Below are 22,502 nucleotides of genomic sequence, written 5' to 3'. Positions count from 1 at the left end.
TCAAAAAGGAAGCCTCCAGAAAACAGAGCTGAGCTGAGTCCAGGGGGCTCTGTGTCCGAGCAGGGCAGCCATTATACAACTTCACAAAGGAAAGTCTGGAGAGAGATTGGCCAGGTGTCATCCAGGGTTGTATGGTATATGGTATATGTATGGTATACAGGGCTGTATGATGATGGTAGATCACAGAAATTTGGATTTTCCCAGATTTTTCCAATTGCCACCATGATGCAAGATATTTCAGTGGCTGGTGGGAATGAGAGAGTCAAAGGAGAAAAGTTGAATATGATAGAGCGAGATGATCACTGCTGGATTTGGAATGCAGGGACAGGTCGTTGGAACCTGGCTGTGGATATGACACAGCTGTCACCTGTCTCACAGCTCTGCCCACCATACTGTGATATCACTCCTTGAATTTGTCCTGAACTCCTTCATCAATTGAGAGCTGTCTTGTCGTGTGACCTTGGGCTACCCTGGTGCCTCTCAAAGGTCTCAAACCTACTTACCATCTGAATCCAATCATGCAGTTTAACTTAGAACTCTTGAGTGAACGCTGTGCTCGTGGAACCCTGGGGACAGGTGTGTGCCTCTCTATTTCTTCTGGTCATCCAGGTCCAGCCAGCATAGAAACTCAAGTCACAGACTGGACTCTCAGTGTAAATATGTCTTGGGTTGTAAAGGAACCCAGAATGTAAAGGGGCCAGCCTGCCCTCATTGAACCTACTTCCAGATAAGGATGGATGGATGAGAAGGTCCTCATGTGCCCTGTCCTGCAGGTGGGGTACAGCAGTAGTCCATCTGCCTACCTGTCTGTCTGTGAGTAGATCTGTGAGGGCAGAAGCTGCAGCTGGATCATATCTGAGTCCCTGGAACTCAGCCAAGGCTGGCTCTCAGGTGGCTCTGTCCAGTGCTTGCTGAATGGAACTGAATCAAAAAGCCTTAGTCAGCACTGCCAAATAAGGGACACAAGGCAAAGGCCAGCTGACTAGCAAGTAAACAGACAGAACAAGCAGGATGGAGTAATATTCAGCCATAGAAAGGAAACAAGGTATTAGTATATGCCACAGCATGGATAAACCTCAATGGCATGGCGCCATGGTAACCATCAGACCTGTGGTATAAGCACACAGTGCAAGATGCTATGCACATGAAGTGTCCAGAACTGGCAGATCAGCAAGCCAGGGAGGCTGGTGCATGTCCGGGGTTGGGGAGTAGGAGTGGGGAGCAAGTAGTTCATGAGTCAGGCAGGGACCCCCTTTGGGGATGAGAAACATGCTCTGGACATAGACAGAGGTGGTGGCTGGGACATATCCAAGGCTGGACTATTTCACTTTCCCCAGACTTTTGCTACATGGCCCACACTAGCCTTTGAACTCAAATTCCTCCTGCCTCTATGCTGAGTGCTGGAATTCCAGGTGTGCACCACCATACCTGATTCATGCAGCACTGGCAATCATGGGGGTTCATTGCACCAGCTGAATAGGCCAAACAAAACACATGGGAGCTGTGTCCGAGTGGAGGCCATCACTTTTCAGCCTCTGGCTTAGCATGTGCTGCAGGTGTGTTTGGGGCCTTGGAGTGCTTCCCCATGTCTATTTCATGTTCTGAGGCCATGACAGCCCTACCTATTGTGTCCCCAAGTCTCCATCCAAGGCATTCATTCAGGGGTTCACTTAGCCTAGTCTGGGGCAGCTGGGAGGAACATGGATACCAGCAGGGATGAACCCCAACAGCAGGGCTTGGGACCTAGCTCTACAGGTCCTTCCTTCAGCTGGGTTTCAATCTCAGCTATGGTTCCACTGAAGATCTCTAGCAGAGCTGAGGGCAGCTGAGCTGCAGAGAAATCCTTTGACCTTCACTCTTGCCATCTGGGACTATCTCCCCCATGATCCAGAGTGGCTGTGCTCTGTCCTTTGAGATCCTATGTCAACAAATAATGGGACTCTGAATGCTTCCAATTAAAAAAAAAAAAAAACCAAAACCCTTTTGAGGAAGTAAAACAGGTGTCCTGTGGTCCTAAGACAGAGGCCTAAGACAGAGGCCTCCAGGCTTCAGCTGGAAAGTGACCCCAATCTGTGGCCAGAGGCGGAGGAGGGTAGATGGTATGCAGAAGAAAGGCAGGTGGCAAGTTACTGGGGTCTTCCAGTCCAGGGTACAGGTCTCAGGTGCTACAGGGAGGGGAGAGAGGGGCCAAGATGGGCTATCGAGGTGGAAAGGGGCCCTCTGCTTGTCTGCTGTATCCATGAGTGTTTTCCTGGCAAGAGGCTGGTACATGTGCAGTCAGATATGACACTTACTGACTACGGGGCTATAGGGGCCAAGTACGCTAGATGCCCAGGAGAGCTGCCATGGTAGCATAGATCCAAGCTAAAGTGCCCGGGGCCAAGAGCATTGATGTCTCTCAGGTGAAGGAGGGTGGGGGGCTACTGCTCTGCGCTGACTTTGGCCCAGGAGGACTTGGGTGACCCCCACCCCATCCTCTAGTCAAGGGTTCATCTCTTCCAGCAGGTATACTCTGAAGTAAAACTAGAGCAGAAATCTGAGCAGCTTGTAAACCCAGTCCAGTCACATTAGGACCCCAGCTCAGCTGTCACCTGTGACCTCAGCCAGCAGCAAGTGTGTGCAGGGGTGAGGAAGGGTGGTTAAACCTGAGAGTCTGCCTGGACCATAGGATTATCTCAGAAATGTAAAAGTTCTGGGGCTTATCTGAAAGGGAATGGGATCCCAACAGGAATATTCCTTCTTGTTCCTCCTCCTGCTCCTCCTGCTGTTCCTCATCTTCCCGCTCCTCCTCCTGCTCTTCAATATTGAGAATGGAATTCAGGGCATGCTAGGCAAGTACTTTACCCATGAGCTACATTTCCAGCCCTATTTTATTTTTCTTTTGAGACAGGGTCCTGCTCAGTTACCCAGGCTGGCCTTGAACTGGTGATTCTCTGCCTTGGCCTCCTGAGTATCTGGGATCATAGGCCTGGATGGCAGCAGGAATCCTTCAAACCCTGGGATTCTAGCTGGTTCTAGGTTAAGTTGCTAGCTTGCCTGGGAACTGACCTGCCCCCACTTCACAAAAGGATATGCCAGGGAGAGTCCGGCCCTCTGCTGAGGAAGCCACTCTGTGAGACGTAGTCACTTACTTAGGGCCATGGAGACTTCCGTATGGGGCAGGGCTGCACTGGTTCTCTGGAGCTAGTACTGCTGCCTTATTGGCATGGTTGGGGGAACAAAGACTCTTTAAGGGTGATAAAGGAAAGATTTCCAGTGCACCTTCACTGGCAAACAGATCCTTCTAGCAGTTGTTGGCTGGGCTGGGGAAGGCCTAGGAAATACCACTATTAATCTAATTGGGTGAGGCCAAAAGCTGGGCCATGTGCATTAAGACACATGAGAACTCAGGCTGGGAACTTAGGACCCAGTCAAAGAATGGCCTTGCCCATTCATCTTCCAGGTACAGAGTGCCACACAGCAGGCTCTGGTCACCCATTGCCAGGAAGAATTGGGGGGCTCTGTTGCAGGAGAGTTGACAAAAAAATCCATAGCTCATGTCATACTGGGACCTGCATGCTGTGGAGCACAGTGCTCCCTATGTATCTTGCAGCCCTGAGGTGACTTCTTAAAGACTACAAGGACAGGGATCTAGTGGAGTCCATGTGACCTGGTTTCTTTCTTCTGTCACCCTGCTGATCCCATCCAAGAGAAAAGTCTTGGTGAGGTACTCACAAGCCTGTCTTAACATGGAGTTCCTTTAACAGATAGGGTAAGCCACAGAACTTGGTTAAATCTGAGTTAAATAGGTGGGGTTTGGAGGGGATGCACAGCTGTGATCCTGTCACAGGATGAGGAGGAAAGGTAATCTAGACTACAAGACCAGCCTGGGCTAGACAGTGAGATCCTCTCAAAAAAAAAAAAAAAAAAAAAAGACGTGAGGGCTGGGGCAGAGGTGGCTCAGTTGGTAAAATGTTTGCCCTACACACAGGAGAACCTGAATTTATCTAAGAACACAAGTAAACAAGTAAAAAGAAGAAAAACTGGGAGCTGGGCAGTGATGGCACACATCTTTAGTCCCAGCACTTGGGAGGAAGAGCGGGGCAGATCTCTGAGTTCCAGGATAGGCAGAGCTGTACAGAGAACCCTGGGCATAATGGTGTGGACATGGTAGTGTGCACTTACAGTCCCAGCCCTGGAGAGGCAGAGAATGAGGATTCCAGGGGTCTGATGCTTGCTGGCCAGCACCCTACTTTAATTGGTGAGCTTTAGGCCAGTGAGAGACTCTATCTCAAAAAATCTGGGTGGGCTGGCACATGCCTTTAATCTAAGCATGCAGCAGGCAAAAGCAGGTGGATCTCTCAGAGTCAGGCTGGCACAGCATGAGTTCCAGAACAGTCAAGAGAACACAGAAAAACCCTGTCTTGAAAAACCAACCAACCAACCAACCAACCAACCAACCAACCAACCAACCAACCCTCAAGGTGGACAGTATCTGAGTGTGGTAGCTAGTTTAATGTCAACTTGACACAAGCTAGAGTAATTTTCTTACTTAGTGATTGAAGGGGAAGGGCATAGCCCAGCCTGCTTGGGTGGTGCTATTCCATCCTTGGGGTGGTGGCTTTGGGTTCTATAAGAAAGCAGGCTGAACAAACAACGATGAGCAAGCCAGTAAGTAGCTCCTCTTCATGGCCTCTGCATCAGCTCTTGCCTCCAGATTCCTGCCCTACTTGAGTTTCTGTCCAGACTCCCTTTGATGATAAACTATGATGGGAAGTGTAAGCTGAATAAACCCTTTCCTCTCCAAAGTTGCTTTGGTCATGGTGTTTCATCACAGCCATAGTGACTCTGATGAGACACCGAGGAACAGTGCCTGAGGCTTGTCTGCTGGTGTCCATTTGCAGAAGCACGTGTGCATACACATATACAAGTATACCCCAAAACACATGAACACGTGCGTGTGAGCGTGCTTTCATGTGTACACACACACACACACCACATACCACTAAAAAACAATAAAATCCAAATCCAAACACTACCACCTGAACTCTGGGCTTGCTTTGAGCTTGTTTGTGTGGCATTGTTCATTCCTGGCACACTAGTAGGCTTCACCAGGACTGTCTAAGGGAGTGCGTCTGTACTCTACTCTCTGGTACCTGTGCGCTTTGTCAGTATGCTGAAGATCAGGTCATGCTGGATCAGGGTGGGTCCTCTTCCCATGACTGGTGTCTTTAGGAAAAGGGAGGGTGATGAGGGCATGGAGACCCAGAGCCATGTGACCATGAAGCTAGAGCCCAGTGAGTCAGCCATCAGGACACTGAGGCTGGCAAAGCATGAGAATCTGGGAGAGAGGCATGGAATAGGGTCTCCCTGGGCTTCCAGAAGATGCCAGCTGAGCTGAACCTGAGCTGGGACTTGTAGGCTCCACATCTGGCTGGAAGCGTGTTAGCATAGCCTGGCACTGAGGCAGGGCAGGATCCTCCATTCTAGGTTTGACCTCTAATTTCCATACAGTAGGTTGAGGTGAGACTAGCACACTGGTGTGTGTATCTGGGTGAGTGCAGCTGCTATCAGGAAGGGAGGATGAGAACGAGTGTGGGACAATCAGAGGAGGGACAGGGCCCAGGTGCCAGGCCAAGGGCAGAACCATTAGGTCGTGAGTTCTAGCTGTGGGTAAGGCAGTGGTAGTCTGAGTGACAGACCATGAACAAGGTAAGGTGGGGACATGATGGCCTGCCTGGAAGAGAGTGAGGCATGCAAGCTTCCCAGAGGGTTTTTCCCTAGTGTCCTGAAGAGCCAGAAGCACACGGAAGTAGAAGGAAGGGGCTTTCCTTACCTAGTTGCTTGGGATCTGGTCTTTCCCCCCTTGAGGGACTCAGATTTTGGGCAGGCAGGATGCTGCCACCTGCCCTTACCTGCCCCTCTTGCCTGCTGTGGGCAGATCTGTCACACTGTGGGGACACAACAGGAGAATGGAAAGTGCCTGGCCCCCAGGAATTACACCTGCCACAGAGAAGTGCTGCTTGAGATTAGTCAATTTTCTACGGTACAGATTCCAGAGAGGATCAACTCATAAAGGGTCGGGGAATAAGTGTTTGGTTTGCAAACATGAGGACCTGGGTTCAATGTCCAGAACCCACATTTTTTTTTTCTGAGACAGGGTTTCTCTGTGTAGCCCTGGCTGTCTGGCTGTCCTGGAAATCACTCTGTACACCAGGCTGGCCCCGAACTCAGAAATCCTCCTGACCAGCAAGCATCAGACCCCTGGAATCCTCATTCTCTGCCTCTCCAGGGCTGGGACCGTAAGTGCACATGTCCATACCATTATGCCCAGGGTTCTCTGTACAGCTCTGCCTATCCTGGAACTCAGAGATCTGCCCGGCTCTACCTCCCAAGTGCTGGGATTAAAGGCGTGCGTCACCACTGCCCGGCCTTAAAACCTACATTTTTATATTTTTTTAAAAAAGTAATTAGGGTGAAGTGACACTGGAGCCGTGGAGAGGGGATTCCTGGGGTTTGCTGCCAGTCACTCAACCTGGCCAAACAAGTGAACTCTAAGCAAAGAGGCAGAGTTCTGTCTCAGAAGAGCATGGGGAGGAATGCTAACCAACAGCCATGTTGACTACTGCCTTACACACACACACACACACACACACACACACACAGAGACAGCCGTGACTGACTAGGATTCACCTAACTAACTTCTCCAACTTTGAGGCTACCTTCCCTTCCTGAGTTTACTTACAGTAAGTTCCCTCTCTAGACTGAAGCTACCAAGACATGCAAGTGCCCACATGCCCAAAGCAGGGCTGCTGTGGGGCTGAGGGAGGCTGTGAGAGTGGGTGCTGGTAGCGGCAAACTGCCAGTGCCAGTCACACCCCATGTAAGATGGGCTCAAGACCACCTCTGGGCCCAGACAGTGCTAAGGGCTCTCAGTGTGGGTACTGAATACTGATGGCCAGGTCTGGGACATGTGTGTGCTTGCGTCTGGGCTTGAGTTCCAGATGATTCTGATCCAAGTCTGTGAAGTGCTGCTTCACCCTTTCCTTCCTATCCCAGCCTGGAGATCTGCACCTCTGCCATACAGATCTTAGATCCCGCTCTTTCCTCATCTGTAATAGGGAACTCCACCCTTGAGAGCCTAGTTCTTGACTTGGAGATCCAGGATAGGCAGGGAGACAGCTGAGCCCTCTGACAACTGTTGTTCCTGGCCTCTGTCCATCCTGAGGTCACCCCCACCCCCAAATCCCAGTCCATCCTTCTAGCAAGGTTCTCCTACAGACTGTGGCTACTGAAACATGTGAATGCCCACAAGGAGTAAGCAGGGCTGCTGTGGGCAGAAGAGGCTGCAGGTGGACCTTGGTTGATGCTCAGTGGTGAGCAGACTCCAACCCCACTCAAAGAACCTCAGAGCCTTCCCAGTCCCAGACATCATGGCTGGACTTCCAAGGAATTAAGACAGCCACTGTCCAGAGGGGAAGTAGGCTCTACGGGCTGCCAGTACAGGGCTGGGCCTCAGTTTTCCTGCAAAGCTTCCGACTGAGGTTGAGACTGTCCAGCTTCTTCTTCTTCTGGGTTTGCTCTCAAGACTCGAGGCATTTCTGGGATAGGCTCATGCTGGATCAGAAGCCAAGAAGAACCCTGTGATTCTAGGCCCAGGGATTTCCACATTCGTGTATGCAGGGACTGTAATCACCAGTGTCACCTGACTGTTCCAGGTGAAGAGCCCTTCCTGGTCCCTGGGTCTCTGAAGCCACAATACAGTAGTTTTCTGCCTCTATCCTGATAGGCAGGGCCACACTGGCCCATATTATATGCATAGAGCACTAGGCTTGAAGGAGCCAAGGCAGACCAAGCCCAAGATCCTGTCCCCCTTCATGAGTAGGCCCTTCCCAAATAGGGCTGCTCCTGGAACTGCCACAGCAGAGCTGAGGATGTCCCACCTGAGTGGTGTTGACAGGTCAAGGCATTTGATGACAGTCCCTGTAGCACAGCACCACCATGGTGCCAAAGAACAGCAGGTCACACTCCCGGGCCATTGGGTTTGCTTTTTATTGCCAAGTTTCAAATTACAAGAAAGTTCTAACTTTCATTCCTCCCCTCAGGTTCAGTCCCCACAAAGTATGAGTCCTGCTGGCAGAAACAGGCACTTCCCTGGCCAAACCATCCCAGCTCTGCCCCCCCCACCCCCCGCGCCCCTTTCCTCACAGCTTCAGCTCTGAGGGAGGGAGGAAGCGTTTAACCTTCTGCCCACTGTGACTGTGTGAAATATATTTATTGCATCTACAAAAGATCAGACTTGGTTTACCCATGCCTTATTTACAACTGCATGTCAGAGGCCACAGAGAAAGCCAATGCCATCCTTAGGATGCAGTCAGCCAACTCCTGCCAGTGCAAGTGTTTGTGGGTAGGGTAGTGGAGTGGTCTGCTCTGGAAGCCTCTCTCTGCTACTTCCGCTCACCACCACACTGAGTCTGACCTGTGGGAAGTGTCCCACCTGCCTAAGACTCCACGGGGGGGGGGGGGGGGGGAGGCAGTGCTGCATGTCGCCATGGTGACAGTCAAAGTTGAGGTGAGGAGCTAGGGGCCAGCTTTGCTAGTCTGCCCTGGGGCAGTTGCAGAAGGGAGGGGCCCAGGGCAGACACAGCATGCATGGCTTGGGAGATGGGACTAATGATTTTGAAGGCTGATTCTGGGACCTCCAGGTCAGGAGCTGTGGGACCTACTGGACCTGAGATCCCTCAGTCCTACAGAGACCCAGTAGGTTCTCTCTAGCTAGGTCTGTCTGGAGAGCACAGTTGCCAAGTTAGCAGAGTGCTCCCAAAGACTGAGTTGTACCCAATGCCACCAAGACCTAGGTGAGAAAGTATCCTTCTTCAGAGTCCTTTTGCTTCCTCTAGGACCCCATCCTCATCAGCAATGGGCCATGGCTCTGCTCATAGGAAGTCCACATTTGCTCACCTGGAGGCATGCCCTAGGGCAGGAGCCCTCTGGGAGCAACCTTCCAAGCTAGCTGTGGGGACAGGCTTGTTCTTGGTGAGTTTTACACAGCAGCTACCCTTTCAGGGTTTGCTGACCACCAAGGCACAATCTTTTCCCTTTCTTGGAACCTCCAGATTGCATAGAAGAGGCTAGTCACAGAAGGATGGGGCCTACCTGTATAGGTGGGCTAGGGTGGCCGTAGGCTTTTCTCTGGAGACCACCCTGCAGGGTGGAGAGTCACTTGAATTGAATAACATTTATGCTGCCCTAGCAACTGTCATTTCAAAACCTGAAGTATACAGTTGTGCTGAAGACAGAGCTCTGCTGCTTCGTCTACTCCTCCCTGCAAATGAGCAAGAAACACCCAAGGGGGCCAATGCCATTGTCTCTACATGGGAGGCCATCTCTAGGACCCTAGCCTATGAAGCGAGAGGTCAGAGTAAATGAGTGCTTGGTTGTTGTCTTGTAGGGAGAGGTATGAGGGACAGTTTCCAGGGCTGCAGAGAGAGAGAGCTCCTGTTCCCAGTGGCCATCGCTCCTCTCTTCCCAGGGGCTAAGTATCCCAGAACATCCTTCTTTGCCAAGGGCCTTTGGGGTGGCTGCCTCTAGGCAAGGTTAGCTGACTTCCTGACTCAGCCTTCTGTTTCAGAAACCATCTTGTGTCTTTGACAGCATGCCCACTGGAATGCTTTTAAAGACCAGAGAAGCCAGTCCACATGGGCACCACTACCTTCCCAGGGAGCACTGCTTTCCCTTGGAAAACTGAGCACTGGGGCCTGCAGGGAAGTCAGCTTATCAGAGTGTCAAGGTCTAATGATGAGCAGATGGTGACATGTGCCCAAGGGGTACACTTGTGGCTCGCCTTTGGTGGATACTGAGGCCAAATCTGTAGGAAAGCTGTAGTGGGCCTTGCCATGGAGCCCTGAGTAAGTGGCCTGGCTGGCGAGTACTGAGGAAGGCTGGGGCTTGATGGGACAGAACTATGGGGTTTTCATACTGAAAAAAGCTGTGTGGGCAGCAAAGGACAGGGTGTGGGGAGGAGGGGAGGGAGGATTCTGCTTTAGGTCACCTGTCTTGTAGCTGGGCCCCTAGCTGGACATCCACTTGCATCTTGGGAAGCTGATTATATCTGAGGATGACTTTCTGTGCCTTAAACCCTTTGATTCCTATCATGGACCAATGGCTCTCTCTTGGACGAAGAGAAGGAAGCACACCTGCTGGAAGCTGCGCCTGTGTGGCGTCCTGAGCAGGGAACAGACGTCACCCAGGCATGTGAGAACAGAGGCTTGGCCTTCTCACCCCATGTGAGCTGAGTGTACTCAGGTCTCCTTCACTTTGTTCAGAAGTACCTCAGTGTTTCAGGAGAGACTTCATTACCCCACAGGCTTGTAGAGTTGGGGACTACTCGGGAAAACAGAGGAAGTGACCCCACAACTTCAGAATACACACACGGAGAAGTTCTGAGGACAAGGAATCCTAACAGTGGCATGTCTAATGTGACTCCAAGCCTTAGAGTTGAGGACTTTTTCTTTTTGCCCCTCCCCCAAAATAGATTCTTTTAAAATAAATCTCTTCATCTGTTGCCAAAGCAGAAATAAATAGCCCAAGGAGATGTTTATCTAGGTTTGCTTCTCCACAGATTTCCCCAAAGTAACTTTGTCCACTCCTGTGCACACTGGGAGAGAAGACAGAGGAGCTGCCTGAAGGTGGGGGACAGTGGCTCCTGCCCCCTGTGGCTGTCAGGATCAGAGACAGGCCCCAGACCCCTCTGAGGGGGGCCAATGCCATTGTCTCTACACGGGAGGCCATCTCTAGGATCCTAGTCTGTGAAGCGAGAGGTCAGAGCAAATAAGTGCTTGGTTGTTGTCTTGTAGGGAGAGGTATGAGGGACAGTTTCCAGGGCCCCAGAGAATTGTGGGTGCTCCCAGTGTGTCTCGCTGTCACAGACTGCATGGGGGTCCCTACCAGCGGGCCGCACACACAAAGGGAGGTCTCTGGTGCCCACTCAGTACTCTGTAGGTTCCGTAAGCTCTGGGTTTACAGCACCCTCAACTGGGGTCTCCGAATCTTCTGCAGGTAGTGCGGGGAGCTGGGAGATGCCAGAGAGGGCTCGGAGGCTGTGGGGATCGACCGGGGGCACAATCGTCAGTGACTCAACGCTCAGTGTGTCAGCAGTGTCCTCATAGAGCAAGGAGATGGTGGGCTGCTGGGCGGGGAGGAGGCTGGGGGACAGGTGCATGGTCTCTCCCTCAGAGCTCCTGGCCGACGAGTTCTTGCTAGGCTTGGAGTTGACATCCACTTCATTCCCAATCGCTGATTGGTCTAGGTGAGGCTGTTCTGGAGTTGTGGGGGCATCTAGGTGGGAAGGAAAGCAGAGACAATCTCAGCCCCAGTGACACTCTACTCAGCTGGCACCTGCCACTCCTGCACTGCACCAAGGTGGAAAGCTCTGTGGGGAGACCGCTAGTGTTAGGGGCACGCTTGTGCCACCTACTCCTTGATGGGACACAGACGCTGCTAGCCTCCCCTAACTTAGGCCTAGGGATAGTATGTTAGGACCATGGGTGCCTGACTCGTGACAGCAGGAGAAAACTCAGGCCTTGTCTGAAATCAGCACCTGAATACTGAAAGTGAAAGCTGGTCTAGGCAGGCTTTGTGTGTAGGGACAGAGTCTGGAGCATTGCCTAATGGTAAATTTGGAAACTGAAAGCAAACAAGTTGGGGGATATCTACAATTCCAGGCTACTTCCAGAGGCTGCTTTGGAGATACTTACAAGGAATCCAGTGCAACAGCTTTTTTTTTAAGTAGGACTTTCTAGTTTCTAATATTTTGTACTATTGTGAGCCTCTGCCTTCTGCAAGCACTAAGCTAGCACCTGCCAAGCAGATAGTCATGCCCAGGGTCACTACTGAGCTAGCCTCCAGCAGACATACAAGTTTTAGTATATGTGCTGCAGACGCCAGCACCCGATATAGAATTGTTGTTTGTTTGTTTGGTACTTTATTAAACCCTTGGAGACTGTGGCTAGATGGCAGGCCATTTGCTTTTCAATGATGTCAGCCAGGAATATGTGGCATTCAAGGGAAAAGCCATTCAGCACTACAGAGCCTGGGGTACTTTAAGACCCTGAGAGGAGGGGCTAGGAATGTGGCTTGGCTGCACGTTCATATCTGTACGGATTCGAGGGTTAACAGGCCTCTGCAGAAGATGATGGCAACTATTCAGCCCTAATGCTGTATGAGGGGACTCGGGGAAGATGGGATGTAGTTTTAGTTCAATGTTATTCTGGTTGACTTCATTTTGTTTTCATTTAAGTCAAAATAAAACAGAAAAGCAAACCAAACATAGAGCCAAAGGATGGAAGAAGGAAGAACAGAATAAACGCAGGCAACATGAGGAACGGTGGCGAGCAGAGGAGCCACCGGGGAAGGAAAGTGCATGCCACTTGGTCAGCACACGCCGCCTTCCTTTCTTCTGGGCTCTGGGAAGATGGAAGGGTCCAGTCAGTTCTGTTCCTTCTAAATGCTTTACTTTTGTTTTTTGTAATGCTGGGGACAGAACCCTGGGCCTCAGGTATAATGCTAGCCAAATGTTTACAAAGGAGCTCCTTTCCCCAGCCTTTCTTTACAAAGAGGAGGGAGAGCAAGCTATCTAGAGAGAGCCACTCCCTATGTCTCTGGGCCCAGCCTTGCTTGGGGGCTGTGGGTATCAGTGAGAACTGGTGCACATAGAGACAGAAGTGTGAGCTGAGCCACACTGCTGTGCTCACACCACAGCGGCTGCTTTCTCTGCTTCCTATTGACTTGTTCCACTGTACAGGCAATGCTTGGGAGCTGGGATGGTTTTAGCTCAAGTCTCTGTTGTGACCTTGTGTGAACCCTCTGTGTCCAAGTGGCACACAGCAGCTCAGTGACCTCTATCAAAGTTTTGGAACAAGTCTGAGTCTACCTGGGAACTAGTCCATGAGGGCTATGGCTAGGCAGCCTGGGAATTCGTCCATGAGGACTATGGCTAGGCAGCCTGGGAACTCGTCCATGAGGACTATGGCTAGGCAGCCTGGGAACTCGTCCATGAGGACTATGGCTAGGCAGCCTGGGAACTCGTCCATGAGGGCTATGGCTAGGCAGCCTGGGAACTCGTCCATGAGGACTATGGCTAGGCAGCCTGGGAACTCGTCCATGAGGACTATGGCTAGGCAGCCTGGAACTGACTCACGCTGCAAACGGAACTGTCCTGGTGATGGGGAGCAGAAACATTGCCTTCCTGGGTTCTTACCTCTCTCCTGGTTCTCTAGTGGAGCTTTGGCAGATGAGAATAATCATGAAGGCAGGAAGACCATGGTCAAACCCACCATCAAATCCATCAAAAAGGCAAAACAACCAACAATGCCACACACACAAATGGCTGCCTTTAGAAATGTAGCAACTTTTTGTTAAAAGGGCTGTTTTTTTTTTCCACTTTAAAAAATACTCCTAGTTATTTTAATAGAAAAAAGGAATACCTCTTTGTTCCCACCTTCCATAGCTGTTTATACTAGAAATTATTTCCTGAAAATGGGCAGCAAATTTATCTAACCAAGGGGGCAAAGAAAGAGAAGCGGGGCAGCTTTCTCAGAGAAGGCACAGAGAGGCCATGCTCTGCTCAAAGCTTGAACAGCAAAGGTGGCTGGCTTGTTGGACCTTTGGCACCTCTGCTCTGCTGGAGCCTCCAGACCTAAAGGCTACATACTTGGGCATGAGCTGGGGAGGCAGAGAGAGCCACCACAAGAGTGGCAGCCACAGCAAGCTTGTGTTCCCAGGGGAGTTCCTGTCTGCACTAGGAAGCTGAGCCCCTCAGATGTGATCTGCAGCTTTAGGGCAGTAAGTGATGGCCTCCAGAAATGATGTGGACTGCTTGTATATAGGCTGCAATGGCAGGCTAGTGCTGAGGGAAGGAAGAAAGGGCTCCATGTAGCCAGCTGACGCCAAGCTCTAAACAGCTGTCGAACAGAAAGCCCAGAGAAGGCTGCTGCCAACACACGCTGTCAGCACATGGACATGTCAGCAAGCATGAGGCAATGTCCAGGATGGGAGCAACAGTGGCCCTGACAAGGAGAGCCGGCTCACCTCTTCTGGTGACACTTACAGTGATGGGGGCACTGGATAGATGGCATCTACCAAGGAGGAAACACTGGGCCTGGATGCTAGCTGTATTTGCTGCTTAGCTTGGGCCAAGGCCTGGGAAAGAACATCCTAGGCTGCCTTTTTGCAAGCTTTCAATTCCCTAGTCCACAGTGAGTGGGACTGCAGGGGTTTGTGTGGACATATGGGACATGGTCTCCAGCTCAGGACTGCCTCTGGAGAGGCTGCCAGAGCCTGACTGCTGTACAAGGGCAATGCTCTCATATAAGTCAGGAAGGACTGGCTGGGGCAGAGGACAGAAAGGGAAAGGAAGCTGAGATATGGATGGTGTGCTCTCTAGGCCCAGCTTGCCCGCCCTGCTCATGCCGACCCTGTTACATGTGGCAGGAATATTGTGGGCCCATGGGGGCTCCTGAAGGAGACCTGCCTGATTTGATTGTGCGTGAGTTGCCGTGGCAGCTGTTGGTCGAAGCACTAAACCCAGTGGCCGCCGTGACTGTCGGCCTCCGACAGGCTGAACACACGCCGGCGTCCTTTCCTGCCACTCCTGACTAGAGGGAAAACACAGCGACAGATCATAGAAAGCCTGTAACAATGGAACGGCGAAGGTGAGGTGGAAAAGAAAAGGACACAGCGACGGACACAGCATCAGCAAGGACAAAGGAGGAAGGGCTGTGGCTGCAGTGGGCTACAGTTCAGCTGGAACCCAGACTGCCAGCCCACCGTGTAGACAGGACACATCCATGCCGTCCCCCAAGATGAGCCAAGGTCAGGAGAGCTAAGGAAAAAAATTGTTCATTTATGCAACTTTTCTTTCTTTTTTTCTTTAGACAAGGTCTTGAAGTCAAGGCTGGCCTCAAACTCACTATGTAGCCAAGGAGAATCTTGAACTTATCTTGATCTTCCTACCTCTAACTCCTGAGTGCTGGGATTACAGGCATGTACCACGAGGCTTGGTTTATGTGGTAGTGGAGATGGAACACAGACCTTGTGCATGTCAGGCAAGCACATGGCTCCAATCCCTCACTCTTGCAACTTAATATGGTTAGAGACAGAGAAGGTTCAATCCTGTGCAAAGATTTGGGTTACTTATAACTTCTTCTGGAAAGCTAGGAAAACCAGGGGATAAGAGGATCAAACCGCTTCTCAGTTTTATCTGGGACCCAGGAAAGATGGGAAACTCAGAGGAAATGCCTGCAGGAAGGAGGGGCGTGGTCAGAGGGTCAGAGCCAGGCCAGAGTGAACTAAGCATTTTTGACCCAGGGGAGGGTGACCCAGGGGAGGGTAAATCCTGGATGCTGGACCTGACACCTGCCTTAGACTCACAGTGGTATTTTGTGGAGAGGGATGACTTGGAAAGTCCCATCTGGGGAACCAGGACCAGGGGACAGAGCAGGAAATGGAGAGACTAGGTACTTGGTAGCTAAGTGGGAATGCACAAGCTGGAACAAGAACAAGAGGAAAGACTCACAGAGTTCTTGGGGTCGTGGTCTCAGAGACAAACTATAAGAGGAGAGCTAAGAATAATGCTACAGAGCAAGCACAGTGGGAAGCATGCTGAGGATGGTCCACTGGTCCATTTTATGTTGGCTGTATTTTACCACCTCAAAACACAGACAGACAGACAGACAGACAGACAGACAGACAGACAGACACACACACACACACACACACACACACACAGAGAGAGAGAGAGAGAAAGAGAGAGAGAGAGAGAGAGAGAGAGAGAGAGAGAGAATCAGAAGAAAGACAACATTGCTTCCTTGAAGTGCCTGCCCTTAAAGGTCTATGGACTGGGTGATCAAACCTCAGGGTGAAAATCAAGGCAGGATGCTCAGAGAGGTGGAGGGAGGACGGGAGCCTGGGGAGGGAGGTCAGGGAGACTCTCAAGCCCGGGCCGCAGAAGCCATCCTTTTCTTTTTCCTGTCAGTCCCTGGCATGGCGGCTGCAGTGCACATGGTGACATTTACACTTGCAAGGGCAGCCTGACCTTCTCTCTGGCATAATTTCCAATAAACACTCCCTGTTTTCTGCCTCAAAGAGGCTTACAAAAAAAACTCTAAAACTCTGGCACATGTGGATGCCAGAAATGCAAGGAACTAAGGTATATTATGGGACCAGTATCTGAGGGACAATTCCTTATCAGGACTCCATAAAGACAGGCATCCTGGCTGGTGCCATCTCAGTACTCCGACGGCTGAGACAGGAGCATCCGTCCCAGGCTGGTCTGACTTACATGGTAAGACCTGTCTCAGAAACAACTCCGCAGAGTGTAAGTGTATACAACTGGGTCTGACATTGAGTACATATGCTCATATGTGTGCACGAAGCACCACGAGGGTGCACGGGATGCTGGGCCCACGCTGTTCTGACAAGGAGCCCTTGTCACTGCTTCCTCCTTCTGACTCCTTTCCACTGCTTTTCATTTCCTAGAGAAAGTGTTGACCCAGCCCTTCTCACCTGGGGTCAAGCTGAGGCCTGCCACCTAGTTGAGGCACTATGTGAGTCACTTGGTTCTATCACTTAGATATAGATGGTGTTAAGCTTTCCACTGAGGGGCTTACCACCCAAAAGCACTTTTGTTGAAGTGCAGTGGAGCCAGTGTCATGGCAGAGGCCACAGTCTCAGAACTCAGAGGTGGAGGCAAGAGGATCACTTGGGCCAGTCTGAGCATCACAGCAAGACTAATCACAAAAAGTAAGAAATAAGACACAAGGAGGTGCAATGGGCAAACAGACTGAGTATGAGCGGGTGCTAGAGCAGGCCACACAAGTCCCTGTAAGACCCTTTAGTGTAGCTTTGATAGACAAAGGCTGACCAGGAACACAAAACTTACTCACTGCCTGACTGGTTCCTGAGGCAGTCTGGGATTCAGTATAGGGCTCCCAATTTGAGCCCCCCGTTAAAAGCCACTTGGAATATGCATAGTTTTATATGGCAGAGAGGGGATATAGCAGGCACTGCTGGCACAGAACACTAGTTGACGACTAAGGGCACCCTTCCTCTTGGCTGTGGTCCCAATCTATGCTGGGCCTACAGGCTCTAACACCACTTCTGGCCAGAGATCTTGGCCATGAGGCATAGGAGCTGTTTCTCAAAGACAGACTGCCTCCCTTCTATACTCAGACAGGCAGGGTTTGCAGGGAAGCTTTAGGGAGATAGGGAAAAGGAATCTACTTGTTTCCAACAAGATAGAGGGATGGGACACAGGCGGATCTATGTGAGCCTGGCCCTGCCTGGTCCCTCATTATGGGTTTCAACTGCACACATGCCTCTGTGGTCATCTGACGGTCCTGGTCTGTCCCTGTTCATCTGTGAGAACCTGCTTTGCCACTTGGTGTCCCTAATGTCTGTGCACAGTAGGAACTCAGCACAAACCCATCTGCCTAGAAAAAGACAGCACAGTGAGCAAGATCCAGGGAGAAGCCTGAAAGCAGCCAGTGAAAGGGGAATGTCTTGGGTCAGGTCTCAAGGCTACCTAACCAAGATGGTACCTGGGAGCACAGGGTGAAGCTCCCTACAAGAAACTGAGAATGCTCATCCTGGGGATACATGTGGGTCTCTTTCAGACCCAGACAGGAAGTATGAGGTCAATTAGCGGGACAAAGCAGATGCACCAGTAACCCTCTCAGCCTCGGCCTGTTTGGGGATAACCCTGAATCAGAAGAGAGCGTGGCTGTCTGAGGTCTACTGTGCTTTCCTCTGACTGGGACCCATAAGGCCCAATCATCCGCTACCCGGACTAAGTAAGCCCCGGGTTTGATGAGTGGGACCATGGCTTTGGAGCTGGGGCCACAGGCAACTGTGTATGATAAAGGATGGCTGTAAGACAGTTGTTACAGTCAGGATTCAAACTCTGACCCGCGTCCATGGTATACCCCTGGGGTACCCAGAAAGACTCAGGGGCTATGCCCCATACTCTGCTGGGTTGTTTTAGAAGGCAGAACATGGCTGTGGAGTCACCAAGGATAGGGTTCACATTTGGATTCTCCCATCTGCTAATGGTAGCTTGGGAGATAAGTCAAAACTGTTACATTTTCCGGTGGAGGAGAGTAGGGGAGGCCTTAGGGAGGAGGTGTCTACATGATGCACCCAGATAAGGTGCCTAGCCCTAGGATGCCATGTAGGGTATACATGGGGTGACCATGTGTGGGCTGGGGAGGAACCCACACTGACCATGAATGCCCAGGCCATGAGAAATGCTAGAAAAGTGTGAATCTTCACTAGCTCTTTAACTGCTGTAAGGTGTGTCTGTTACCTGTAGGGCTTAGTAAGCTATTTGTATGGTCATCACTTCAGACACACAGTGTTTCTTTCTTTTTAGAAACATTCCAATCTGCTCTTTAGGCTGTTTTGAAATTGACAGAAAGGTATTGGGACCAGAGCTGCCTTATCAAACTACCCAGCCGTAGTCCTCCAGCCAGCTGTATTTTTGTGATGTGCCCCTTGTATAAATTTGAGTATAAATTCGAGTCTGACTTGGAGTAGATGTAGGACACTGGCCTCTTGCTGGCATCAATCAGTACTTCCCTGAACAGATACTTGACCTTGCAGTGGACACTGGTGTCTTTGGGTCTCTAGAGTTTCTTTTCTTCACTTCCAGGAGCCTGGCAGTTGCTATCTTACTAAGCAGCTCCCCGGCCTCTGGGAGGTTCAGTAAATATAATGTCAGCAATGCTCTGAGTTAGTACCATGGCCTCAAAACTACTCTGAGGACAAATGGACTCTTGGTGAAGCTATGCTGTGAGGCTGGGCAGCAGGCATAGAAACGGTGGATGACGTGGGGACTGGCTCCTCAGGTTCATCTAACTACCAGCTGGCTATCTGAGGACAGTACCTCTAGATGATGCTGGAAGCCCTTGGTAGGTATAAAAACTGACCAGTAGCCTATTTTATGCTTCCTAAATACTTGACTACCACTTACAGCTAGTGTCAAACTCTGACACATGGTAGAGGGACCCTCCCTCCCTGGGGTCATTGGTAGTCCCTTAGCACAGTCCAATAGGGAATAGGTATGGGAGGAATAGTCTGGTTAGGCCACTGTAGGAACAAAACATGCACTTGGTTCTGGATTGAAGGCATAACCTATAGTGGAACACTGAGGTGGAGATGCCCATGGGCTCCAGGAGTCTCTTCTTAGGGCCAACAGCTGTGTCTCAGAACATCTGACTCCCTCCCTGAGAATGAAGCATTGTTCTTGACCAGGTTAGCCTCTCTAAAGAGGTGAGCTACTGCGAAGTGGACAGAGGTAGACGGGTAGCCAGGCTCAGGCTTTTACTGTCATGTCACATAAAAAATGGGGCTGGTGTGCCTGCCAGGACTCAGTAAGAGGGAGCAGACACCTCAGAGATCCTGACTATCACTTATTCACTGGAACTGCCTGGCCATCTGACAGCCAGGCTAATGGCCCCTGGATTTGTGAGATTCAAAGACATGTTGTTGGCACTGGGCAGGGGATGGTAGGGAGGCCAAGGCAGAAATAATGAACACATGTTATAGGGCTGATTTGGACAGTGTAAGGCTTTTCTTGGTTTTAGTTTCAGGAAGAGAAGTGTGTGGCTACCTGCTCACTTAGATGTTGGCTCTGCCTCCTTAAAAATGGAAGAAAGGTGTCTATACTCTGTAGAAAAGATCTGTCCTAGGAGTGCTGTCAGACAGGAGTGTCTGGGCTCCTATCAGACACAGAAATGTTCATGTGAGCAAGTGCATGAGCACAGCACGTGAATATATAACCCTCACTTCTGTCCCAGAGCAAGGTGAGACCACAAACAGGATCCTGGAGCTGGTCTCGGCTTTGAAGCACATTCCCTCTGCATCTCCTGGTTGTGCTTCTGGGAGTAGCTCAGCAACTGCTTCAGTTTGTAGCTAACCCTCAACGGAGTCTAGAGGTTACTCTCCATTAGCCTGGGGGAGAGGATCTGACAGTGTACTGGAAGAGGTTCCAGTAACGTAGGCTTGAGGGTGACCTTCCTGCCAGGGCCTTGTGACAGCAACAGGGGATGGGAACAAGTAGCCTGTAGGGATAGGGTAGCACAGGTGGGCTAGGATCCCCTAAGTCACAGGCATGGGGACAAGGGTGACTTAATTGACTATAAGGAAGATGAACCTGAAAGTGTCAGGGAGGGAAGTACAATATCCAGGAAGACACTGGAACCTGGGGGGTACAGCACCACAGCCTCTGCCAGGTGTGTCTCTCCCATGGTCCTTCACAGATGTGAGATACGCTGGGCGGGGCTCCAATCTTCAGGGATAGGTGCCCTGTGAGATCCGCTGGGCGGGGCTCTAATCTTCACAGATAGGTACCCTGTGAGATATGCTGGGCGGGGCTCTAATCCTCAGGGATAGGTGTCCTGTGAGATACGCTGGGTAGGGCTCTAATCAGACCTTTGAGGCAAAGATAAGGGCACAGAGAGGGTACAGGCTAGAGACATGGGTACCCTGTAGATCGTGGGGCAGTGCTGCTGGGTGTGAAGCCCCATACTGCCTGGGATACTGGGCTTACCCCTACTTTAGCCCTGGTTGCATTTGGGGCCATGCTAATCAGGAAGCAAGCGTGATTGATGTCTGTTCCTTGGGACTTGATGCAGAACAGACAGAAACACGTGTGCAAGCTGCTCACAAGAGCCCATGGCAAGGCAGGTGGAGGTGGGCCACGGCATTCCACAGTTACTCCTCTTAATGAACTCTTTTATAGCCTTTGAACTGGTGTATGTTAAAGGACAGCAAGAGGACCTTGTTCTGTCCTATTGAACTCCCTTAGAGTGGGAGCATCTAGGAGCTCCGCTCCTGAGGACATCTAGATGTACCAAACACTGAGAGAGGAAACTTGTATGCTGGAGCCTAATTAAGAGGGATGGTTCTCCCTTCTCCCAGGTTTCACACAATCATCTCTGAGAGACAGAAGACACACAGAAGTGATGCCACTTATGCTAGGCCTAGCTGGTGCCATTCTCTAAAGCTCTGTGGTTACAGCAGAGCAGAGCAGACCATTCAAGATAAGTATTAATGCAGCTGGTGGGTAATGTCATCTTGCTCAACCATAAAGACCACCACTGAATGGCAATATCTTCCAGACACCATGAAGAGGAGCTATGGGTCAGAGGTCGCAAACGAGGCAAGGGGTCACATAGTCCCAAAGGGCCTCCTCAAATCCCCCACATCTCATGGCCAATACCTGCCGGGCTCTGGGCAGCCGAGGGGGCAGAGGAAGAGCCTCCTGAGTCGCAGTGGCTGGTACTCCCACTGCCACCGGGGCTCCCACTGGCAAACGGTGGCGACGGTGATGACAGGGATGGAGAGCTGTGCTGGTTTATGCACTGGGCCACAGCAAAGCCTGCAAGACAACAGTGTAACACCATTAATTAAAAGAGTGCTGGTAGGCCAGTTTTTGCCTCAGAGGCAGCATGGGAGCTCTAATGTCAAGACAATTGTACTGGTCTCTTCTCTGTGTGAGCCTTGACATGTTTGCCAGAATGAGCTGATCAGGGGCTAATCCGGGCATGTGTGAAGCTGCTTTCAGAAACAGCAACCATTGGCCAGGCCAAGGCAAGGCTATGGTGCCTGTTGCAGCCACCACAGAGGCTGGATATGCTTTGAGGCAAAGGTATTAACGAGCAACTGAGAGCCCTGATTCTCCCCTCCCAGAACCCATTCTGCCTTGGCAGCCCTGGCAGGGCAGGTTTAGGAGTAATGAGGGCTCTGTTGAAGAGCTCAGTGACAGTCACCAACAGCCCATCCAGAGTCACTCACAGATGTGGAGACTCTGTGGTTTGTGGCCACACAACACGGGGAAGGGCCTAGCTCCCAGGCTTAGAGATACTTAGCTTTGCATGGTGAAACCCACTTCTCAGCACCGGGTAAGTTGTTCACTCCCGTGGCCTCAACCATGGGGAAGATGGAAGATGCAAGGCTTCCCAGCAGGCCCAGCACAGGCAGGGTGCATAGCAATGTCTGTTCAAAATGCTCTTTGCTGACTGGAGAGATGACTGAGCAGCTAGGAACACTGGGCTGCTCTTGCAGAGGATTCACATGGCAGCTCAGAACCCCACCTGAGCTCCAGTTCTAGGAGATCTCAGGTCCTCTCTGGCCTCTGCAGGTACCAGGCACACACATGGTACACAGTCATGTAGGCAAAACAACTCATATAGAGTAAAAATACGGGAAGTGATGGCACATGCCTTTAATCCCAGCACTTGTGAGGCAGAGACAGACGATTTCTGAGTTCGAGGCCAGCCTGGTCTACGGAGTGAGTTCCAGGACAGCCAGGGCTGTACAAAGAAACCCTGTCTTGACCACCCCCCCCCCCCAAATAGGGTAAAAATACATCTTAACTTTAAAAAAGTGTTTACACTGGATTTGCTGATATACACCTTTAACCAATACTCAACATTCATGAGGCAGAGGCAGGCAGATCTCTGAAT

The 22,502-nt window shown here is 51.0% G+C and overlaps 1 protein-coding gene across 9 annotated transcripts in view; it reads right to left on the bottom strand.

Annotated features, from left to right (window-relative positions):
* Window positions 1-8,013: 8,013 nt before the first annotated feature.
* The window catches only part of Clec16a (C-type lectin domain containing 16A), a 216,460-nt gene continuing 201,971 nt past the window's right edge, over window positions 8,014-22,502 (bottom strand). For 6 of the 9 annotated variants that reach the window (XM_031362484.1, XM_031362461.1, XM_031362495.1 and 3 more), the window contains 2 exons: window positions 21,257-21,415; window positions 8,014-11,316 (listed from right to left, as the gene is read on the bottom strand). In XM_031362484.1, the coding sequence (XP_031218344.1) occupies window positions 10,967-11,316; window positions 21,257-21,415 (509 nt within the window). In that variant the 3' untranslated portion in view covers window positions 8,014-10,966. Of the gene's footprint in view, window positions 11,317-14,509; window positions 14,634-21,256; window positions 21,416-22,502 lie in introns of all 9 variants that reach the window. The other 3 variants (XM_031362522.1, XM_031362537.1, XM_031362506.1) reach the window with 3 other exon arrangements.

Source organism: Mastomys coucha, unplaced genomic scaffold, assembly GCF_008632895.1.
Source record: "Mastomys coucha isolate ucsf_1 unplaced genomic scaffold, UCSF_Mcou_1 pScaffold12, whole genome shotgun sequence".
NCBI classification, from domain to species: Eukaryota; Metazoa; Chordata; class Mammalia; order Rodentia; family Muridae; genus Mastomys; species Mastomys coucha.
This window is presented reverse-complemented; position numbering and strand designations above follow the sequence as displayed.